This window comes from Pleuronectes platessa, chromosome 18, assembly GCF_947347685.1.
Source record: "Pleuronectes platessa chromosome 18, fPlePla1.1, whole genome shotgun sequence".
NCBI lineage: Eukaryota > Metazoa > Chordata > Actinopteri > Pleuronectiformes > Pleuronectidae > Pleuronectes > Pleuronectes platessa.
The window spans coordinates 12,666,741-12,686,835 of record NC_070643.1 but is presented as its reverse complement, the minus strand read 5'-3'; the positions used below and the strand labels follow the sequence as shown (position 1 = coordinate 12,686,835).

Here is a 20,095-nt window from a genome sequence, read left to right as displayed (position 1 = left end):
CACTCCAGCTCACTTGTGGCCTTGCTGTGTCCCTTTGTAGTTTTCACAATATGGGCACTCCATCAAACAGCGGGCCACTCAAATTACCTTCTCGCCTTGAAGCGGTCGCCTTAATTATTTAGCATTTTAATTTGCTTAAACATACTTTTTGTGTCAGATTGCATTCTTGGTGTGGAGAGTTTTCCTATCGGTTTCATTTGAGTGACACCTGGGTTCATATGAAGTGAGACCACCACGTGATCTGAACTTGGGTCCTGGGTCATTTTAAGTGTCCATCCTATTAACAGAAATATGATGATTCAGAGTGATGCTTTTTTATATTGTGCTACAGAAATATATTAACTCTCCTGCAAAGATATATGAATAAATACTTTTTAATGGAGCTGGGAGATAAAACAATTATTATCACAGGAAGAAAACTTCAATATGCATCGATACATTGCTTATGCATTGTGCAAGCATGGTAAGGAGGTATGACACATGATTAGCTTGAATGTTCTCCCTCAGAGTGTTTTGTGGTTAATGAAACTTTGTCATTATCTGCTCATAAAGAAGAATTTAAAACCACGACCCTCAATCAAGAAATGCCCTCTAAATTGAAAGAAATGATAATTTGATAATTATAGATATCGATTGATTGAAAAGTTTTTATTTTGGTGACATTTTTGGCCATTTTGCCCAGCCTCATATTTGAATCTAGTTCATACAGTTGAAAATACAGCAACAATTTACACACACAAAATGTGTCTAGTTTTACATGAGGACAAATAAACATCTCACTGAAAGTCATTATTATTTTGATTATTGATAAAGTATCAGTTACAATATTTACCTGCTGCTGCCACCAAGTCCTTCACAAGAAAGTCAATCCATTACACTTCCGGTATAGCTATTTGGCCTTCAAAATAAAAGCAAAATTGAAATTGCTGAGGTGAAAGTTTTTACACCAGACTGTAAAAAGGTGGTTTTATAGCTTTATAGACACAGAGGAATTTTACAGCTTGTGTGTACATAGTGAGATCAGAGGAACAGGAGACCCGGAAAAGGATCTATAATAAAACAGAGATATGGGATAACAAAGTCCAAGGTTATGGCTCATGTCACTCTAAACGATATCAACATGTTAAAGAAAAATACAAACATATTTAATAAAACAAAGTTGACTATATGGTTAGGATTAAGTCATATACAATGTTAAGGTTTCATATATAATAACCAGAGGGCAAAGTTCAGTCACTGAGCACATATCAGACCAGATTTACCACAAATCAACAATTTTTCTCAACCAATACGATTTTAATTCCCTTAATATGATTATTTAATTTTAACATGAAGCTGTAGGAAAAGTAATAAAATGAAATTTCCTCAGTTTCAGTGTTGTTCGTACAGATGTTTCCCTTTTGAGAGTGGTACACCGGAAGTGAAGCTGCATTCTGTTTTTTCTTGACATTCTGGTCATTTATAGGTTTGTGGGTCACACTCAGTACTCTAAGGAAGTGGCACCACACAGGTTGTCACTTTTTAATGTCGACGTTAGCGTGGTATGGGCGTATTTTAATCGCGAGCGTGTGTTTTAGTTTAGCTGGAAACTAAACGTGAACGGTGCTTTTGATTTGACCTGGATTAGTTTCGTCTCCTGTGGGAAAATGCAGGTTAAAGTAACGGGCTAATCCCGGGAGATGACTAATCCGAGTTAGTTAATCCGTTCACACACTTCTCTTCAGCGCGCTGTCGAAGTGAAGAAGGGGAGGAGAAGAGGAAGAGGAGGAAAAAGAGGAAGAGGGGGAAGACGAGGAGGAGGAGTGAGCTTCTCCGAAATTCGTCGAGTTAAAAAAAAAGAAAAAAAGAGACATTTCCGCTACACAGCCTGTGGGTGCTCACTTCTCCCACGGAACGCGAACACATCGTTAATGGAGGCTGAAGTCATGCAGAAGAAACTTTTGAAAAGTCGCTGAAGGAGCAGGGACGTGGACGTGAGGGGGTCACCGCAGCAGCTCTCTCCCCCCGGGGCATGCAACCTCAACCCGGCTCTACCCCGAGGAAGTGACGGACACGATGGCAGCCTGCGGAAGAAGGACCCGACCCAAGCACCTCGTCCTCCTCCTCCTCTGTGCCACTGTAGTGGGCTACCTCATATTATCCAGACCCGACTCCGGGGAGGTGGGCGACACCCTCCGACGAAGGGCCCCAGTGTTGGAGGGGAAGGAGAAGAAGGAGGTGGCGGAGGAGCGGCTGGGGGATGAGGAGCTGAAGAAGCCCGTGTACGAGAAGCCTCCGCTGGACATGAACTCCCCGGGGGAGATGGGCAGAGCTGTCAAACTGAACCTGGACAAAGAGGAGAAGAGACAAGAGGAGGAGAGTCTGAAGAATCACCAGATCAACATTTATGTCAGTGATAAGGTGTCACTGCACCGCAGGGTGCCGGAGATCTGGAACCCACTGTAAGTCCTCTTGTTTCAATACACCTTATTCACCAGCCACACAATACAAACTGATGTATGACACCAGGAGATGTAAAGAAGGTATGACATGATACAAGACGACAGGAAACATAATGTTTACATTCAAATCACACCAGTATATTGAAATTGGTGCAAACAGTCAATGTGTTAACATCTTTTCTATTGCTGTTCTGTTTTCTTTAAAAAAAAGCACACACACAAGGTGGAACCCAAAAAGTTTTCTATTTTAAATATACTTTATTCCTCAATAAATGAGCAAACCAGATAAACAAAGCAAGGGGTCGTAAACAAATTCTATCGATTTATAATTTATTGACATATCAGAACAGATACTACACCAAAAGGCAGAGAAGCAACACATAGTAGACAATGCATTGATATAGAGCACTGCTTTTCTTTCAAATACACAAAAAGAAGCTGGAATCACCTGTAAGTTTTTCTTTTAATTAACTTTATTTATGATCAAATCATTAAAATAACATAAAGCACACACAAACTAATACAACTGACAAAAAATAAGCAGATATACAAGGTCAGGGGTCATAAACAAAGTTTGCGTTAAATTATATTAATATATTAAACTTGGTGCAAAGTTTGAACAGCAGTTCTCATACAGGATGTAGACAATGAACAGTCCTTCCCCTTTCATAATGCAAATACCAGGTGGAACCCATTGTCATTTATGTAGGAGCTGTGTCAACCTTCTAACCAAACAAACCCTGTCATCATCTCCGTGAAATGATGTTGGGAGTAAAGTGAAAACTCAACGACTTTAACCGCCTCAGAGGAGGCAGCTGCTGAGCGAGTGCAAACCCTTTACTGTTTACTGTTAGCTCTTTAACCTTGAGCAGAGAAAGATATCAAAGAATATAGTTGGACATGTTTTCCGTGTTCAAGCACATTGTGTTCTTCAAAAGAGATTGGAAAATAAAGCTTAAAAATTCTCTACTGTTAGTGACTTCCCACAGGAGAGGGATATTTCAGGGGCCAATTAGATTTCAGTTGGGGCCCACCCAGCCACGCCCCTGCTAGCAAGGGTCCCTGTACAGTTTTGTAACTGTCATATGTAACTCTCCTCTCCTCTGTCAGACTAGTAGAGTGCACACTTCCGCCGAGGTCAAACAGTCGCCTCAAATCCACCAAGCTGCACCAATTTCCATACACTCATAGATATCATTTCCCTAAAAAGGCCAGATTTGATATTTACTAGATACATAAATTATTCTCTGGGCAAAGGATGAAAATGTTGACAAACTTCCTATCTCGCAATGTTTGTGCGAACTCAGGTAATCTTGCTAAGTTACTAACAAAGACGCATACAGTCGTGAAAACATAACCTCCTTGTGAAGGTAATGGTAAATATACTCCTAACACCTGAGTTCTCCCTTTCCAGGTGCGGGAACCTGAAGTATGACTACCGCACCCTGCCAACGACCTCGGTGGTGATCGCCTTCTACAACGAGGCCTGGTCCACGCTGCTGAGGACGGTCCACAGTGTGCTGGAGACGTCCCCCGACATCCTGCTGAAAGAGCTGGTGCTGGTGGACGACTACAGCGACAAAGGTAGGTGCGCGGGATAGACCGCACACACACACACACACACACACACTCACACACACACACACACACACAGAGGACAGACCAGTGACGGTCAGACGTGTGGGAAATTAGGGAATCCAAAATGTTACATAGGAAAGAAGTGACAGGTAGTGAAACTAAGATCTGGGTGATGGGTAATCTAATACTGTGCACACTGAGATAGTCTCACAGATATCAGTTTCACATATCAGGGCCCTTCTTTTTTATCATCTTCACAAACAGGACTATGTTGACATCCGTGTATTTAAATTTTATACTCAATCGACAGATTAAGGAGTGGTTTATGGAATTTATAAATGAAGCAATGCCTGCCCCTCCTAATGCTCAAATACTGGCACAGGCATTGCTTCCCTGAGGGTGTGTTTGCTGTCCTTGTTTGTCTGTGTGGGCGGTGTGGCCTAGGGGTGGAGTGTGGACGTCATCCAACAACAAGTTGGCGGTTCAATCCTCACTCTTCCCCATCTGCATGCCGACGTGTCCTTGGGCAAGATTTTGAACCCCTAAAATGGCCCCTCATAGATGTTGAATGCACTAATTGTAAGTCGCTTTGGATAAAAGCGTCTGCAAAATGACATGTAATTTAATGTCTCATTCATTTAATGTGATAAGTGATTTTGAGAAACGCTGATACTCTCAGTACGAACACAAATAGAAAACGCCACATGTTTCAGATGTCTTATTTGAGGTTTTTTGTTTCTTTGCTTTTATTTCCCTGAAGCTCACCTGAAGGGGCCGTTGGAAAAGTACATCTCCGGTTTGAAGAAGGTGCGTCTGATCCGCGCCACCAAGAGGGAGGGGCTGGTGCGGGCCCGGCTGCTAGGGGCATCCATTACCACGGGCGATGTGCTCACCTACCTGGACTGCCACTGCGAGTGTCACGTGGGCTGGTTAGAGCCCCTGCTCCAAAGGTGAGGAGACCCCCCAGCGGAGAAGAAAAGCAGCAGCTCTTGTCTCTCACGTATCAGCAAAGTTACCGACTGTGGTTCTTGCCCAGCTGGAGCGTGTCACGAGTGAAGCACTAAATCTCTACCAGCCAGCTACAGGAGAGCTGTGGCTGACTTAAAGGGGACATATTATGAAATTTCCACTTTTGTAGTGCTTCTACATGTTATTTTGGGTATCTGGCATGTCTACCGTCCCAAAAACTCTGGAAAAAAAACCACTCATGCGATTTCTTGTGGTTCCTCTATGTCAGAAACGATGCAGTAGAGTGCGTCGAATGGGATTACGACCGAAATAAACGTCATAGTCACACCATGCCCATGTAGGGAGTCTCGCTACATGGCCTTGGACGAGCGAGCTAACCGGGCCGGTGGAGCCCGGCTAGCGTTAGCTCGCTGCTGCTACCCGTCAGACATTTAAGTGGCCGCATAAACAAGGGACCCCCGGGACACTGCTAAACGTTGATTCAACAGTGTGGAAGGATGCTGCTGCTGGGCCAGCTCAAGCTCCCACTGCTCCCACTGCGGGGCTGCGCTGGGGAGCTGGGGCTCTCGCAGCCAGGCTCACCGGGGCTCAGGGGGGCGGGGCACTCAAAACAGGTCAATCTGAGGAGGGCTGATTTGGAAAGGGTAAAAAGGTGCTGTTTTAAATGATCCTGGTGGTATTTTGACCAGAATATGCTACAGACATTTCATTAAGACCCCAAGGAACCATATCAACTGTGGTAAAATGGGCATAATATGTCCCCTTTAAGACTCCGCGTGATCAGCCGCCGCTCAGACATTTGAGATGACGACTTCTCCCACCGTCAACAGACTTTCTCTCCTTTGTCCACCAGGATCAAAGAGGAGCCGTCGGCTGTGGTGTGTCCTGTCATCGACGTGATCGACTGGAACAACTTCCAGTATCTTGGCAACGCCGGCGAGCCTCAGATTGGGGGGTTTGACTGGCGGTTGGTCTTCACCTGGCACACGGTCCCAGAGTCTGAGCAGAAACGCCGGAGCTCACCCACTGATGTCATCAGGTGCGGCACATCTATCATAGCATGCATTATAATTAATGCCTTACTTTGCACAATAGGCCTATAGCACGACTGCCAGCTGGTGCTGCACCTCACATTGAGATCATCAGATGAGTTATTATTTATATACAGAAGGAGAACCATCGTAAGAATGTTTCCTTTATTCCTCAGGTCTCCAACAATGGCAGGCGGCCTGTTTGCTGTGAGCAGGAAATACTTTCAATACCTGGGAACGTATGACACAGGGATGGAGGTGTGGGGAGGAGAGAACCTGGAGTTTTCCTTCAGGGTAAGAAATCATTGTCCTTTGGATCAAATGCGCCCCCTAGTGGTAGAACTCTGCACATTGGTCTGGTCCAGTGTTTGGCTTAATCACAAACCAGTTTGGGGTCAGGTTGAGTTGGTGCAAAAATCTCAAACAGTTTTACATGTTTCCTTCTCATCGAAACAAAGGGCGTGCTTTGTGTTGCCGGTTTGAAATGACTGATTCATGGCTGTGACGCTAACTCAATCCTCAGGGCGATGTTATTGATTTGTTTTTTAGATCTGGCAGTGCGGGGGAACCCTGGAGGTCCACCCGTGCTCCCACGTGGGCCACGTGTTCCCTAAAAAGGCCCCGTACTCACGGAGCAAAGCTCTGGCAAACAGTGTGAGAGCTGCCGAGGTCTGGCTGGACAATTTCAAAGAAATCTACTACCATCGCAGCCCCCACGCACGACTGGTGAGTCAGATGCTGTCATCCATGTCAAAAACAACCATTCTGGCATCTCTAATAACGAGTGATATTTTCTTTATGAAACATGGTGAATATTTGTATATTTTTTTTTGTAACTGCATCCATCTGTTTGATTAATGACTCGATTTCAGCGGTGACACATTCTCAGTCCTCCACACACATGTATGGAATTACATGAACTCCTTTCTCTCTGAAACTACACCCACACACATACAAGCACACTGCACTACAGCTGCGGTGTAAGAGCTCCCCTGATTAAGTGACACTTGGGATACATGAGCAGCTGACACCATAGGTGACAGGGGTGTCAGGGCGTTCCGGTGTGTGATTACCACCTTTCTGTGTCACTCAGTGCCGGCGGGTGTCACCCACCTGTCCTTGATAATGGGCGACAGCGGTGCTAACCCCCGGGGGCCCCTGCCTTGGTATGTGTGCGTGTGGGACAGTGCAGTTAAACACAGATCAGGTGGCGCTCATCTCTCTGAGAGGAGGCAGCCTCTCCAACCTTTGGCGTGATAACAACCAATGCTTCGGTACAACAGTATACGTATGTGCACATAAACACTGTGATGTTTTAACAGCTTTCATTTTCTGCTATTTCTGTTGAAGCGTATTCAGAGATAAATAATCCCCATTCCTCCTGAATTCATTCCTAACCTGCAGTGTAGATAACTGAGTCAGTTTAATGGTAATATGTCCTTGCAGTCGTATACAGGCAATTCCTCTGTCATCCCTCCCTAGGGATAAAAAAAACTAAACAAAAACAGTGTGTTGGGGTTTGATGAATGTTGACGAGTGAGCTTAACAACTCTTGGTGAATAAACTTTGAGAAAAATAAACTAAATCGTAAAATGCAGATGTGTCCTTTTCAGGGAGGATTCAGGCAGAAGAGTGAATCTAGAAATATCTCTAAACGTGTTTCTGTGGTTTTCCCACTAACTCCTCCGTGGCCCCTCGTGTACATCAGTTTAGTGCCTTTGGTTAATTATATATACATCATAGATACAGGTTCATCCACCTGCACTTGTTTGACTAGAATGTAGGAGAGGTTTGCTGTAAGGAGCTCTGTTGGAGGGTGTGTTTTTTGTGATGCACTACAAATATGCAGAGGTGGTGCTATTGTGCTACAGAGATGCTTTGAACACATCCGATGACACTGCAGCTGTCTGAGCGTGTTTTATACCGACTGATACACAACATGATGTAATATCCTCTTCACAGCTCTTCTCGATATTGTTTTGAGTCTCAGCGTATTGAGGCATAAAGGTTGAATCACAATAATAATGCAGAACTATCGTTTGTGTTCTTTGTCTCCAGGAGGCCTATGGTGACGTGACCGAGCGGCGGCTGCTCAGAGAGAGGCTCGGCTGTAAGGACTTCAGGTGGTATCTGGATAACGTTTACCCCGATATTAACCTCCCAGAGGATCGACCAGGCAGGTTTGGCATGGTGAGAACACGGCGACCGCCAGGTTTAAATTAAAGACTGAATTTACCAATTATCACCTCTTCGATTGCCTTGAATCCAGCTGAGCGGTCGGGAACAGAGATTCACGACAAATGCATTGAAAATGTGATATTTCCTCTCCAACTCAGCCCCGTGTGAGCCGTTGGAAGCTGTACACCAGAAATACGTAATAATAAAACTGCTTGTGATCATTGCAGCTTAAAAACCGAGGCAAGACGGGCTACTGCTTTGACTACAACCCTGTAGATGAAAACGTCGTGGTGGGCCAGAGAGTCATCATCTACCAGTGTCATGGCATGGGTCAGAACCAGGTACTGCCCGTTAGTCTTTCAGGCTGCAGCCCACACAATGTCACTTCAGTCTATTGTAATCCGCATGAAATGTTTTCATATTAACTTTTGAAATGTTGATCCTCTTTATCTCAATCGTGCCTGAGAACTACAGTCTTTTATATTCGGTGGCTGGTGTTTTTATGTGACCTAGAAAATGAGGTTAGGAGTGCCATTCAACTTTTTTTTTATTGGCACTGATATGGATCATTTATCAAAACAACATTTTCTGTACTTTCTAGGTTTAGATTTATATAGATTTTAATTCAGCCTGATTTTAATTCAGTCTGATTTTAATTCAACTTAAATCTTTCCTGTATTTCTACCTTCAATCATTTGCAGTTGATTAATTAATTCACCAAGAAAGATATTGATCTTCAAGAGTCACCAGGCCCAGTCGTGAGCCTCCTCCTGATTCCTCCCCTCCACGTCCTTCTCCTTTGCTCCCTTCTAAACTTGCACTCTTTAATTTCTGCTCTCTTGTAATTTAATTTGTCATTCTCTTCCTCCCTATTTTCTATCTGCCCAAGAAAGCTGTCACCACGGTCTTAAATGTCTGCTCAGACTCCCTCACAGCAGAGATACAACCCTCTTTTTTCACAGCACATCAAGGGTTTGTAGCTGTGTTTCTACAAATGGGGGAATAGTGGAGTAGCTCCTCCTGTCCCGAGCTGAACAATGATGTGTTGGCCTTGTTGATACAAAGACAAATGTAGCTCCCAACACCTTTATCCTCTGTGGTTGTCAGTAGTGTAGGATATCCTGTGGAAATTTCCATTGTTATGCCAGCAGCCCTCTGTGGACACACACTGATGTTGTCTGCAGCAAGCAGGCTCTGCAGGGCTGGTGCTGTCTGCCTCATGGGGGCGAGCTCTGCATGTTGGAATCACACTTTCATTCAGAGTCTGTCTGGCTATATGTGTGTGTGTGTGTATGTATATATACACAAAACTGCAGTGTGTGTGTGTCAATTTTCTTTCTTGCTGTATGTGTATATATAATGTCTCCCCATGAGCCACATATATACAACCGATTATGTATGTATGTACAGATTATCTTATATCTGACTTATTGCGCAGACATAATGCAGCTTGTTTTCATCTTTTTATTGATTCAGTATTATAGATTATAAACAATGATTCCTGTAAAATGTCAGGATTATGCAGAGTTTCTAATTTGACAGATAAGACGTATTAACGATAGGAACGACATGAGCCAACCCTCACTTCCCTCCACTCTGAACCAACCTCCACCGCCCACTGGCTCTGGCAGGTGGAGGATATTAATTGACAGCACAATAAACAGATTCTTCAGACAATAGTTAGACGAAAAGGAAGAGAGGGAGGTGGGGGCTCATTGTCAAGTTGGTTAACATATTCAGATTCTCAAGAAAGGGCTTAGAGTGCAAATCCAATCTTTACCTCCTCCTTGAACCAACTTTCCTGTGAGGAGGGAAGAGCGTGCTCCGACTTAGATTTCTTAAAATCCAAGTGAGGATGTTTCCGTTTATCTTTTATTCGACATTACACCATTAGATGTGTAGACTGAAACCCAGCTGTGTCATCTCTTCCCGCAGTTCTTCGAAATGTCCGAAGCCGGCGAGATCCGCTACAACACGAGGGAGCCCGCTGGATGCGTCGAAGGGGACAACATCAGCACCTACCTGAATCTCAAGCTGTGCAGAAAACGAGGCCAACCGCTTCCTGTAGATCAGAAATTCATCCTCCGAGAGGTAATGAGTGTATTGTCTGTTCATTATGTCTGTGTTTGGAAATCCACATTTCACGTAGGACGCTGGAGGATGGAATGAGGTTTCGAGACACTGTGTTTCTGTGGTGATCTGTGTTTAATGTCTCTCAACAAACATCGTCTCCCATGGCTGGCGTCTTGATCCTTCCGTTAGAAAAGTAATGCAGTACTGTGTGTTGAACACTAGGGGCAAAAACTTGTATAAGAAACAGAATTATGGATACGAAACCAAACTGTGTGGAGAGAATTAAAACTCACAACCACTGAGTCCCTCGTATTCCAAACCCGTCCTCATCCCAATTTCTCTTGCTCTTGAAAATGTTGATTAGTTCATAAATAATTTCAGAATTTCCCAGTTGAATAGATTTTTTGTCAACATATATTATACACTGTGTTTAATTGATGAGTAAACACTGTACAATCAGCGGATTCATTTCATGTACAATTTATCCTTTAATAATAGAAAAATGTTGTGCTTTATTCCAGTGGTTAAACTGAGAGAATTGACTCATGAGGCCCAAAATCGAATTCATTCCTTAGTCACGTCAGGGACATCCCTGCACGGCTCCACAGATGTTGCTTGTCAGCCTGGGTGATACTAAACTGTAAATCACAGAGCAAAGCCAAGCTGGGCGTCCACACAGCGCGGGGAAGTTGTTTAGCATGTATTCGAAATCATCGTCAGTAGCTAAAACACTATCTAAATGTAAATGGAGTCAGGAAAGACTGAACGGATGCAACAGTGAGGCAGAAGAGTGAGGAGAGAAGGGAACAATAAAGGGAGGGAGGGGAGAGAGTTAAGCAAACAAACGGATAAATACACGGGAAGATCGATCGGGGCAAAAAAAAATAACAAAACAAAAAGCAAACAAATATGTCAGGATGATAAAGCACAGCCTCACATGGAGAAGACACTGATGATATATGTCACGAGATATTTTGGTGATCAGGGCCGACACCGGAGTTGATCTGGTGTAAACAAAAACATGTGATCTCCGCAGCGGAATTGATACGTTACATCCTGCCTGTCTGAGCAGCGAATCTCCGGCTGCGTTGTTCATGTGTCAAAGTGAAAATCCAGATCGAATTCTACAGACATCTTACGTAGTTCATAACTGTGCAGTGTGTTTTTCCACATGCTCGGATCCGCAGATTTTTTTGTAACGGGCTCTTCCCTGACCCATTACATTGTTCTGCCTTGTTTCATGGTAATCCTTCAAGTAGTCTTTTCGTAATCCCGCTAACTAACAGACAGACAGACAAGACGAAAACATTACCTCCCTGGAAGAGGTGACAGACATAACTGAGCAGCAGCTATATGTGTTAGATAGATACATTTATTTATTAATCCCACACACATGCACAGACACACTCATGCAAATGGGGAAAAATTGGTCCTCTGCTTTTGACCCATCTGGTGAACACAGCAGGACACACAGAGCAGTGGGCAGCCATGCACGGCGCCCGGGGAGCAGATGTTGGGGGAGTAAGGTGCCTTGCTCAGGGGCACTTAGACAGTGGGTAGGGAGAGTCCTCTTGGATGTTTTTTGACAGATCCAGGTGTGGTCCATCAAAGTATGTTTTGAACCAGAGACCATCCAATCTGATTATCTGCCCATAGTCCAATTGTTCTGCCACTAGTTTTTTTTTTCTTTTTTTTCTTTGTATAAGATAGATAGATGTTCTCTATGTATTTATACTAGCATTCGTTACTGTAGTTAGTTGTAATATTCCTTATCTACTTTACCATTCGAGTGATCAAACAGAAAGTAACTCTTTTCTTTTCAGTGCTATAATAACACACTTCTTTATTCTCACTCTGGCTGTTTGCTGCCTCCAGGACGGGAGTCTGTACCACGAGGGGAGCAGGAAGTGCGTGCAGGCGGTCGACAAGACGGACAACGGGAAACCGGCCCCCTCGCTGCAGCCCTGCTCGGGCAGCCCCCACCAGCAGTGGTTCTTTGAGGAGAAATTATAACGTGACGGCATGAACCCTGAATCCAAAGCACAAACATTGCCATTCAGGGCCAATATCCCGAGGAGGGATATCAGTGGAGGGAATTACTGATTGTTTTCCTCAAATGCGTGCCTTGCCCTGTGAGGAACCCAAAGGAGGAAGCATCGGAGCTTCCTTCAAACATCAACCTATGCATTTTTTTTCTGCCGTCTGGACTGAACTGGTCCTTGGGAAATTATTTTTGATAAGTACTTTCCTTCCGCAGCACTTTGTAAATGTATATATGGTCATATTTGTTTTCTCGGATGCTGTTGCTGGGAGACAGGAGTCTACTGGAATATGAGTTTTAATTTTTTTTGTAAATGGGATGAATCGGTGATAAGCTGTGCAACACAATGACACCACAGAATGACTTTAATTCAGCAGACATGGACAAACACTGTGCTTCCATCAGAAAGGAAAAAAAAAACAAACTGCTTAATACCTCTGTCCTCACAGCCGGTGGCTGGCATTACAGGGATTTTCAGAGTCGGCATCCTGAGGCATCTTCTCCTGTAGAGGGGGCCAATGCACTTTGCTGCACTTTCCTCTCTCCCTGCTGTCCTTTTCTATTCGTCAAGAGAAAAGTGGGACAAGTCTTCAGGTATTTTCGGAACCTTTTCAGGACATTTTGAGTGCTTGCTCCTCTTCCATACAGGTGGCATAGAAGCATTATGCAAGTGCTTAAACTCTTACACTTAACACCGAACTACTGATAACAGGAGAAACTCAATTCTTCCTCTTTTCTGCTTCTGCTGAGGTCTTCTTGAAATGCAAATCTCTGCTGAGGGGAAAAGGAAAAGGGTCGTCGGTCAGTCCTTTGTAGTCACTCGTTTTAAAGACAGGGTCCTTGCTTCTGCAGCTTCAAAATTCACAGCCATATTTTAGGGATTTAATTCATGTGGTGTCAACTATGTTTTAAATAATGTATTTGGTAGATGAGACTTTGTTATTCCGTAGCTCCGCTGCAGACATTTCTCGACTTTAGTGATGAATACGTGGGAAGATTTTAATTTAATGCTGCTGAGGGCAGATAGTGTTCATCCTCATCCTTCTTGTCCACTTGGAGCCCATTGAAAGTGCCTGGTGTTAAAAGCTTATAATTCGATATTAAGACATCCCTCCAGTTGAAAAGCTCCTGAGCTGAATGTGTTATTTTGTCAAACGGTGAGACAAAAGGTTGTGACTTTCAAGGCGTCCCCTCGAGCAAATGCATATTACTCTGGTGCTGATTCACACTAGCAGACTGTGTTTCCATTCATCAGAATTAGACAACTATAGATCCCTCGGTTTGGGGCTGCGGTCACTCCTGCGACTGCCCCACAGGCCGTGCAGGGGGGAATAAGGGAAACGCAGCGGAGGAGTAGACGGTTGTCTGCGGCGTCTCCAGAGTGCTGGGATGGCAGATGGCTCTCTGATTGATTTTTTGGTCCTCTCCCAATTCTTTATCACCACCTCTCCCTCTCCCTGTCGGAGGTGTGCGGCGCAGGACTTATCTTTTGGACTCCTGCCAGCCGAATCCTCCTCAGAGAGAGAGAGAAAAGAGAGAGAGAGGGAGCCCTTGTATACTCGCAGTGTTGAGGTTTGATTTATGAACGGAGGTCATCAAGTGTACAGTTTTTGACAGCAAACACAGATAATGGAGGAGGCTGAATGAAGCAATTCGTGACCTCTTCCTTACATTAACCTTCAGAGGATGTCGGCTCATCAGTCTCACAGGAACTCTGTTAGGAATTGATGTTACGGGATGATCGGACTGAAATCGATTTTTTTTTGCTATTGATTCCGAATGCACGCTCACAACAAGATAAATGGGAGATGGAGATTAGACTATTTTCCCAGTACTGCAGCTGGGAGTTGAGTAGAATCAGAATCCCTCCCTTTGCTAAGTACAATAAATGTAGTATCATATACTAGTGGAAGTGTATGCTGAGTTGTTGCAGGAGCATTTTAACACTCACAAATCTAAAGGGACCGGACAACATGTCCGTTACCTACCACTCCAGCTCTTATTGCTGTGTGAACCAGTATCATGAGGTAAATTAGAGTTCCCATGGTACCTGGAAAACTTGGAAAACAGGGAATTTATTTTTTAATTTTCCAGGTTTGGAAAAGTTATGGAAACTGAGCAAAAGTGAGCACTTACATGGAAATTGAAACAGTTGTCCTGGAAAATTTTATTGGATGATATGTAAAATAGTAATGAAATGAAACTATTGAGCACAGAATTAAGATGAGTTTATAAAAACCCTCTACATGTGAACAGCTTTTACTGTAGATAGAAATGGATGATCCCATGTTGTAGAGCATGCTCTTGGCATCCTGTCTGGTATATTAGATGTTGGAATTTGATGCAGGCAACCTGGTGATATAGACTTTAAAAGTATAGTTTCGGATTGGTGGACTTCGGGAATAATAACCGAGAAACGTTGCTCGCGATCTCAATAGAAGGGTCAAATACATTTGGGAAGCTTCAGGGGCCTATAGATCATCACTTAATATGGTACCTGGAAAGTCAGGAGGTAGCATGGAATTTTTTTTCAAGGCAAGCGTGGGAACCCTGTAAATGCACTGAGTAGGATGAGGGCAGGGAATAAGTTCCTGAGGATAAAGTGGTCCATGGTTCGGGCTTTGGCTGGCATCATAAGTGGTTTATGATTTTGGAGGCGATGCTTGGTGATATATGGAATAGACCAAAAGACCAGTAGGAAGATTATGGTGAGCTCAACAAAGGGATGGGAAGAGGCATCTGTCTCAGGACTGTGGGTGGTGGCAGCGCTTGATCTCGGTCTTAATAGGAGAGCACCATATGCTCGGGGAAAGTCTTAATAACCGGTTGTTTAGAACGATTTCCAAGCTGTGTGTGGACCCTGGCAATCCTACACTCTCTCTCTATCTCTCTCTCTCTCTCTCTCTGTCTGTGGCTTAGCTTTCCTTGTTTTAAGACGTGAGGAAAGCTGCTCCAGTCAATGTCACGCGGAGAGATCAGTTTCACCAGGACCAAGTGAAATAGCTCTTTTAATACAGCGCTCATGCTTTATGTATCGAACACTTAGGAAGTGACAGCTTTTCCATCTTCTTCAGCTTGTGTCTTTACCCTGCGAGCGCCGCATAAATATTCCATCCCATTATTTAAAAAGGAGTTATTTATTGCTCCGCGTGGCCATCTGTTATTCCAGACATGTCCTACATACGGGAGGGGGGGAATTTTATTGTATGCTAATTTGATATTGTACACACAGCTGCAGTCAAATTGGTAGTTGCCAGTCGGGGATCGTATCTCTGGCTGGTCATATTGTGATTTTTATGTCAACCAATACTTATTTGCAAAAGGGTGGTGATATTCCAGGGATCTGACAGAGCTCTTGAACTAGTAAAGTGGCTGAATGTACTGTCACACCACACGAATGGACCAAGCAGTGCTTGTTTTTACCACTGCATGTACAACCTCTGTTCAAAATTCCCAGTGATGACAGGTTTTAAATGATGTATGTGGTAATAATGCACAAATACTGATGCTGGAATGGAATGCAACACCATGTCCGGTGTATTGATGCTGTTAGTAACTCCAGTGGCCTTATATTGTTAAATGGAAAGTGAAGGATTTGATTTACATAATTTCTTTTGGATCCAGTAAAAGGACCGTATCTGATGTCAATCTACTTCTTTAATTGTGGGTAAAAAAAAAAAGTAAACACATAAGTTATGTTGTAATAGTTTGGCTTCCTCAATGTGCTCTTTTGTTTTTGAATGTTCAGTTTTATTTCTTTTAAAATGTGCATCAACATTAGAAACACAGCAGAGTTTGCTAGACATTCTTGTGATCTCAGTCTACACCACCTATGGATCCATGAAGATGGTATCGTCCACATTCAACTGTGATGGAGACATGAATCAAAACACCTGAAGGGAACTATGTAAAGAAAAAGTGAGATCTTCCCACCACATCTGATTGGTTTGATTCCCGGCTGCTGAGTCAAAACTCCTCCCTGTGGGAAGTCGCTCCGTTTCCCGTGGTGTTGACGCTCTGCCCTGAACACTCACCCACTGATGATGCTCTGCTGTTTGTTTCTTTGCACATACAAGGTGTGGACTGTGTCTTTAAATCAAAGCCATGGAAATTTAGGTTTTGGGTTTTGCCAATCTTTATATAACATGTGGAAAAACTAGAAAAGGAAAAAACTCCAGCGTGTTCCGCACTGCCAAAAATAAAAGCAATACATGTGCCCCTCTGAAGTCACCACATGAGACGAGCGAGTTTCCGTCTTGCTCAGGATGACATGCTCCGATGGAAAACCAGCTGGAAAATCTCCACATTCTGACAGACGCTGCCTAGACACACAGCGGCTTCCTGTGGAAAGTGGGGAGCAGTGATACAGAAGGCGGTGAGGCTGCTGTCTCTAGCCCGGCCTCACCCTTATCTTTTGGCTGCATCCCACAGAAATGGCGTCTTTGATTCTGGTCCGCGTGTGACGTACAGACCCAGTTCTTCCTCCGGTGTGGCTGCAGTACATGCTGCTCTAAAGTCTCTCACAGCCCATATGTGTCTTTAATGATAATGCAAAACAAGACTCCCCATGGTGCAAGTCTTTGGAGTTGCTCCGGCTTCAGTTGTCAGGGAGTGAGAGGAAACCTCACACACACAGACACACACACACGCACACACTCGACGATAAGACGAGATTTCCATACTCCACGTTGCTTCGGTTTATGTAATCCCCAACACCCAGAACAGCTCAGGAGCAGTGGCTGGTGGCTGCATACATTAGATGACACACTTTCACTTTCAGGAGGGACTCCAGACGGTGCAGCAAACATGTGAGGCCTAGATACAGAGATAGCAATGCATTTCATATGCACCACCAGCACCACCCTGCATCCGAAGAGGGGGATCATACCACGGAGAGGGCGGGAAGACTTCAATTGGACTTTCTCACTCTGCAAATTTGTTTAAATTACCATAACCAACTCTTCTACTGTTCATCAGCAGTACAGCGCTATTTGCTGGATCATGTGTACCATTTTCCATTTTGGCTCATCAATTTTGTGGAAATCAGTTTTTTTTTCTAGCACACTAAAGACAAATTTAAACAGTAATTAACCTTGGCGGTTTTCAACACAACAGATGCTCAGGATTGTCAACACAGGCAACATCGAATGGATTTAGCAGGGAAGACTTAAGGTGTTTATCGGCCTAAAAAAGATGCGTTTGTAGAACACTGATGTGAAACAAACACCCCAGTAGCGCTCGAGCACGTCAAGCATGGGAGGAATCATTTGTTTCAGATGATGCACTCAGAGTTCCTCCAAATACTTCAGGGACCAGTTTCCCAGACGTGCCTCGACTTAAATCCTTTTTTCTGCTGAAAGCCTGCTTCAGTGTCGGACCAAGCTCTTCTAATCCATGTCTGTGAAACCAGCCAATGCAGCACCAGAGGCAGATTGATCGTTGCTCGCCTGCCCTGAGCTACCCACCGTGCTTTTTTAGTCTGTTTTCTCGGCAGAGTTGGACCTCACCAGGATCTCACACCAGGAACAATGGGTTCTGAAACATGACGCAGGCGAGAAACCTCAAGGATCTGCGCTCGTCCCCTTCAGCGCTGCGGGAATTCCAATCCTCTGCTCACCCACAGCTAGACTCGGCACTGTGAATGAACCGCTGATTTCATTCCAAACTCTTATGACCCCCATCCTCACTCTGAGCAGTTTAAACATAAGTGTGAATCATTAGAACAAGGAGATGAGAATCTTTATTATTAAAAGCGACTGTGGATAATATCTCACCCTTTTCAATTACTGCCACAGTCAGAAGTGTCGCTGCAAATTAGTGGCCCGTAGCTTTGTGAATGACATCAGTGGACTGGTCCTTGATAATGAGTCACTCGTCACTTGCTCAGACTTGCTGCTCGGATGATTCTGACCGTCGGTGCTGCGTGGCAGGGCGGTGAACACGACAGACGTCAGGTGGATTTTCATTATCCATTACTACCCAAAATAAAAGCTGTGTCCTGAACATATTTACTATTTAAAACATCAAAATGACAGATTGGACATGTTCAGGTTACAAAATGGCTCTGTCCCAATCAAACACTTCAAATCTGGCACAAATATTCAGACTCAAAGATGAACTGATTCGATTTTGGTGGTCAAAGGTCAAGTTCACATGTTTTGCCTTGTGAACGTTTTATCTCAGGAACATCACCAGGAAATCCTTTCAAATTTTGTAAAAATGTTCACTCAGACCCAAAGATGAACTGATTGGAATTTGGAGGTCCGAAGTCAAGGTGCCCTCACCAATTTTAGCATCTTGAAAATGAGGCCTCAAATCTGCCTTTATGGAATTCATCAAAGATTAACCAATTCGATTTTAGTGGTCAAAGATCGAAGGTCCTGGTGATCTCATATGAGTCTGGAAAAGCACTGTATGTTGGATAAAACTGGACTGGGTTGGTGAAGGCACACAAACACAGACTGGGAATTCTAGTTTTCATTAACTCACCAAAACAATTTTTTTTTTTTTCAAAGAGGTTCCTTTAGTGATTAAAAATGATCATGGAGACCAGTAAACAATGCAACAGACATGTGCCCCCAGTAGCTTTGGAGCCCCAGGCCACATCAACAATGTGATTTATGTTTTACTGTCTGGGTTCTTCATTTACATAAGAGCAGCTTCTGTTGGTCTGTTTAGTAATTCAATCAACTGCAATTTCAAATGTTATAATTTTAAATGTAACAGTCATTTGACCCTGTTTTTGTGCAGCGTTTTCAGACTCGTCGTTCCCACCTGTTAATGCTGTAATACATCAGAGTCGCAGAATGCAAATCGTGTGTAATACTCCTGGCGATGCTGCCGACTGAGTTAATTATGAGGAGCATTTCCATGGCGAGGGAGAGGAGCAGGAGTCACAGCGCATATCACACTTGTCTGCTGAGAACTGGAGTCTGTCACTCTTTCCTCTCCCACAGCAAATGGACATGGCAGAGCCCGGAAATACGAGTATGTGTCATCTATAATGTAGATGACAGGGATCGGGCTATAAATAGGAATCGAGGTAACAGTTTGTGCGATTGTGACTTGATTTACGAGCGTTTGTTAGATTAATGTTAGAGGTAAATGCTAGGTAATGTTGGATTAAGTTTGACTCTTCGGACAGATTGATCCGCTCTCCACTGAGTATTCTCTCCCTGTCAGATGTGATGTTGGAACCTGCCTCGGAGTAAATCATATTTGGCAAAGATTATACATCCGGCTAAACAGAACACCAGAGTCACAGTGATTCACACCCAGGCAGACTGTGATTTTTCACAGGCTCCCCCGACATAGCCTACAGAACATTGACAGAATACCTCTTTGATATGTCCCTACTAGATAAAATGCTTCCACAGGCGATTAACCCTTCCACCCCTCTCCCATTCATTTCACTTCATCAGATTACTTGATTGCTTGCCAAATGGACGGCCTATCCCCCTGGGGGGAACACAGGCGTAGGCTGTGTACGTTTCCTTTGGACAAAATCCTTTTATTTTCCCATGAATGTTGTCGTCATTCGATCAACCTTAGCTCGGATCAGTCAAGTGTTTCTCACAGATATTGTTAAGCCTTTCCAGCACAATTTATTTTAATCACATTTTATTTTAAGGATCACCCAGTTGTCGAGTTGACATAACGTATTCGCGGACATGTACAGTGGCCCTGAGAGCTCAATGCATTGTAACTAAAGATAAAACATGCAAATAGATATGACACAAGCAAGTGGACACATGCGAGGCAAATAGGAAATAAGCTGCAAATAC

At 43.8% G+C, this 20,095-nt stretch overlaps 1 protein-coding gene across 1 annotated transcript; it reads left to right on the top strand.

Moving 5' to 3' along the window:
- The first annotated feature begins 1,398 nt into the window (after positions 1 to 1,398).
- On the top strand, positions 1,399 to 16,017 carry galnt12 (UDP-N-acetyl-alpha-D-galactosamine:polypeptide N-acetylgalactosaminyltransferase 12). Its single transcript, XM_053446138.1, has 10 exons — positions 1,399 to 2,441; positions 3,856 to 4,025; positions 4,780 to 4,969; positions 5,842 to 6,027; positions 6,196 to 6,313; positions 6,569 to 6,745; positions 8,078 to 8,209; positions 8,425 to 8,538; positions 10,133 to 10,288; positions 12,146 to 16,017. Exons 1-10 carry the CDS (start codon positions 2,056 to 2,058, stop codon positions 12,281 to 12,283), a joined length of 1,767 nt encoding a protein of 588 aa, XP_053302113.1. The 5' UTR covers positions 1,399 to 2,055; the 3' UTR covers positions 12,284 to 16,017.
- Positions 16,018 to 20,095: the final 4,078 nt, after the last annotated feature.

Bases quoted from the DNA above. Each gene is read 5' to 3' on its own strand.
- galnt12 (XM_053446138.1), top strand. From the start codon at position 2,056: ATGGCAGCCTGCGGAAGAAGGACCCGACCCAAGCACCTCGTCCTCCTC. The intron at 2,442-3,855 runs GTAAGTCCTCTT...CTCCCTTTCCAG, and splicing joins CCGGAGATCTGGAACCCACT to GTGCGGGAACCTGAAGTATG. The intron at 6,028-6,195 runs GTGCGGCACATC...TTTATTCCTCAG, and splicing joins TCACCCACTGATGTCATCAG to GTCTCCAACAATGGCAGGCG.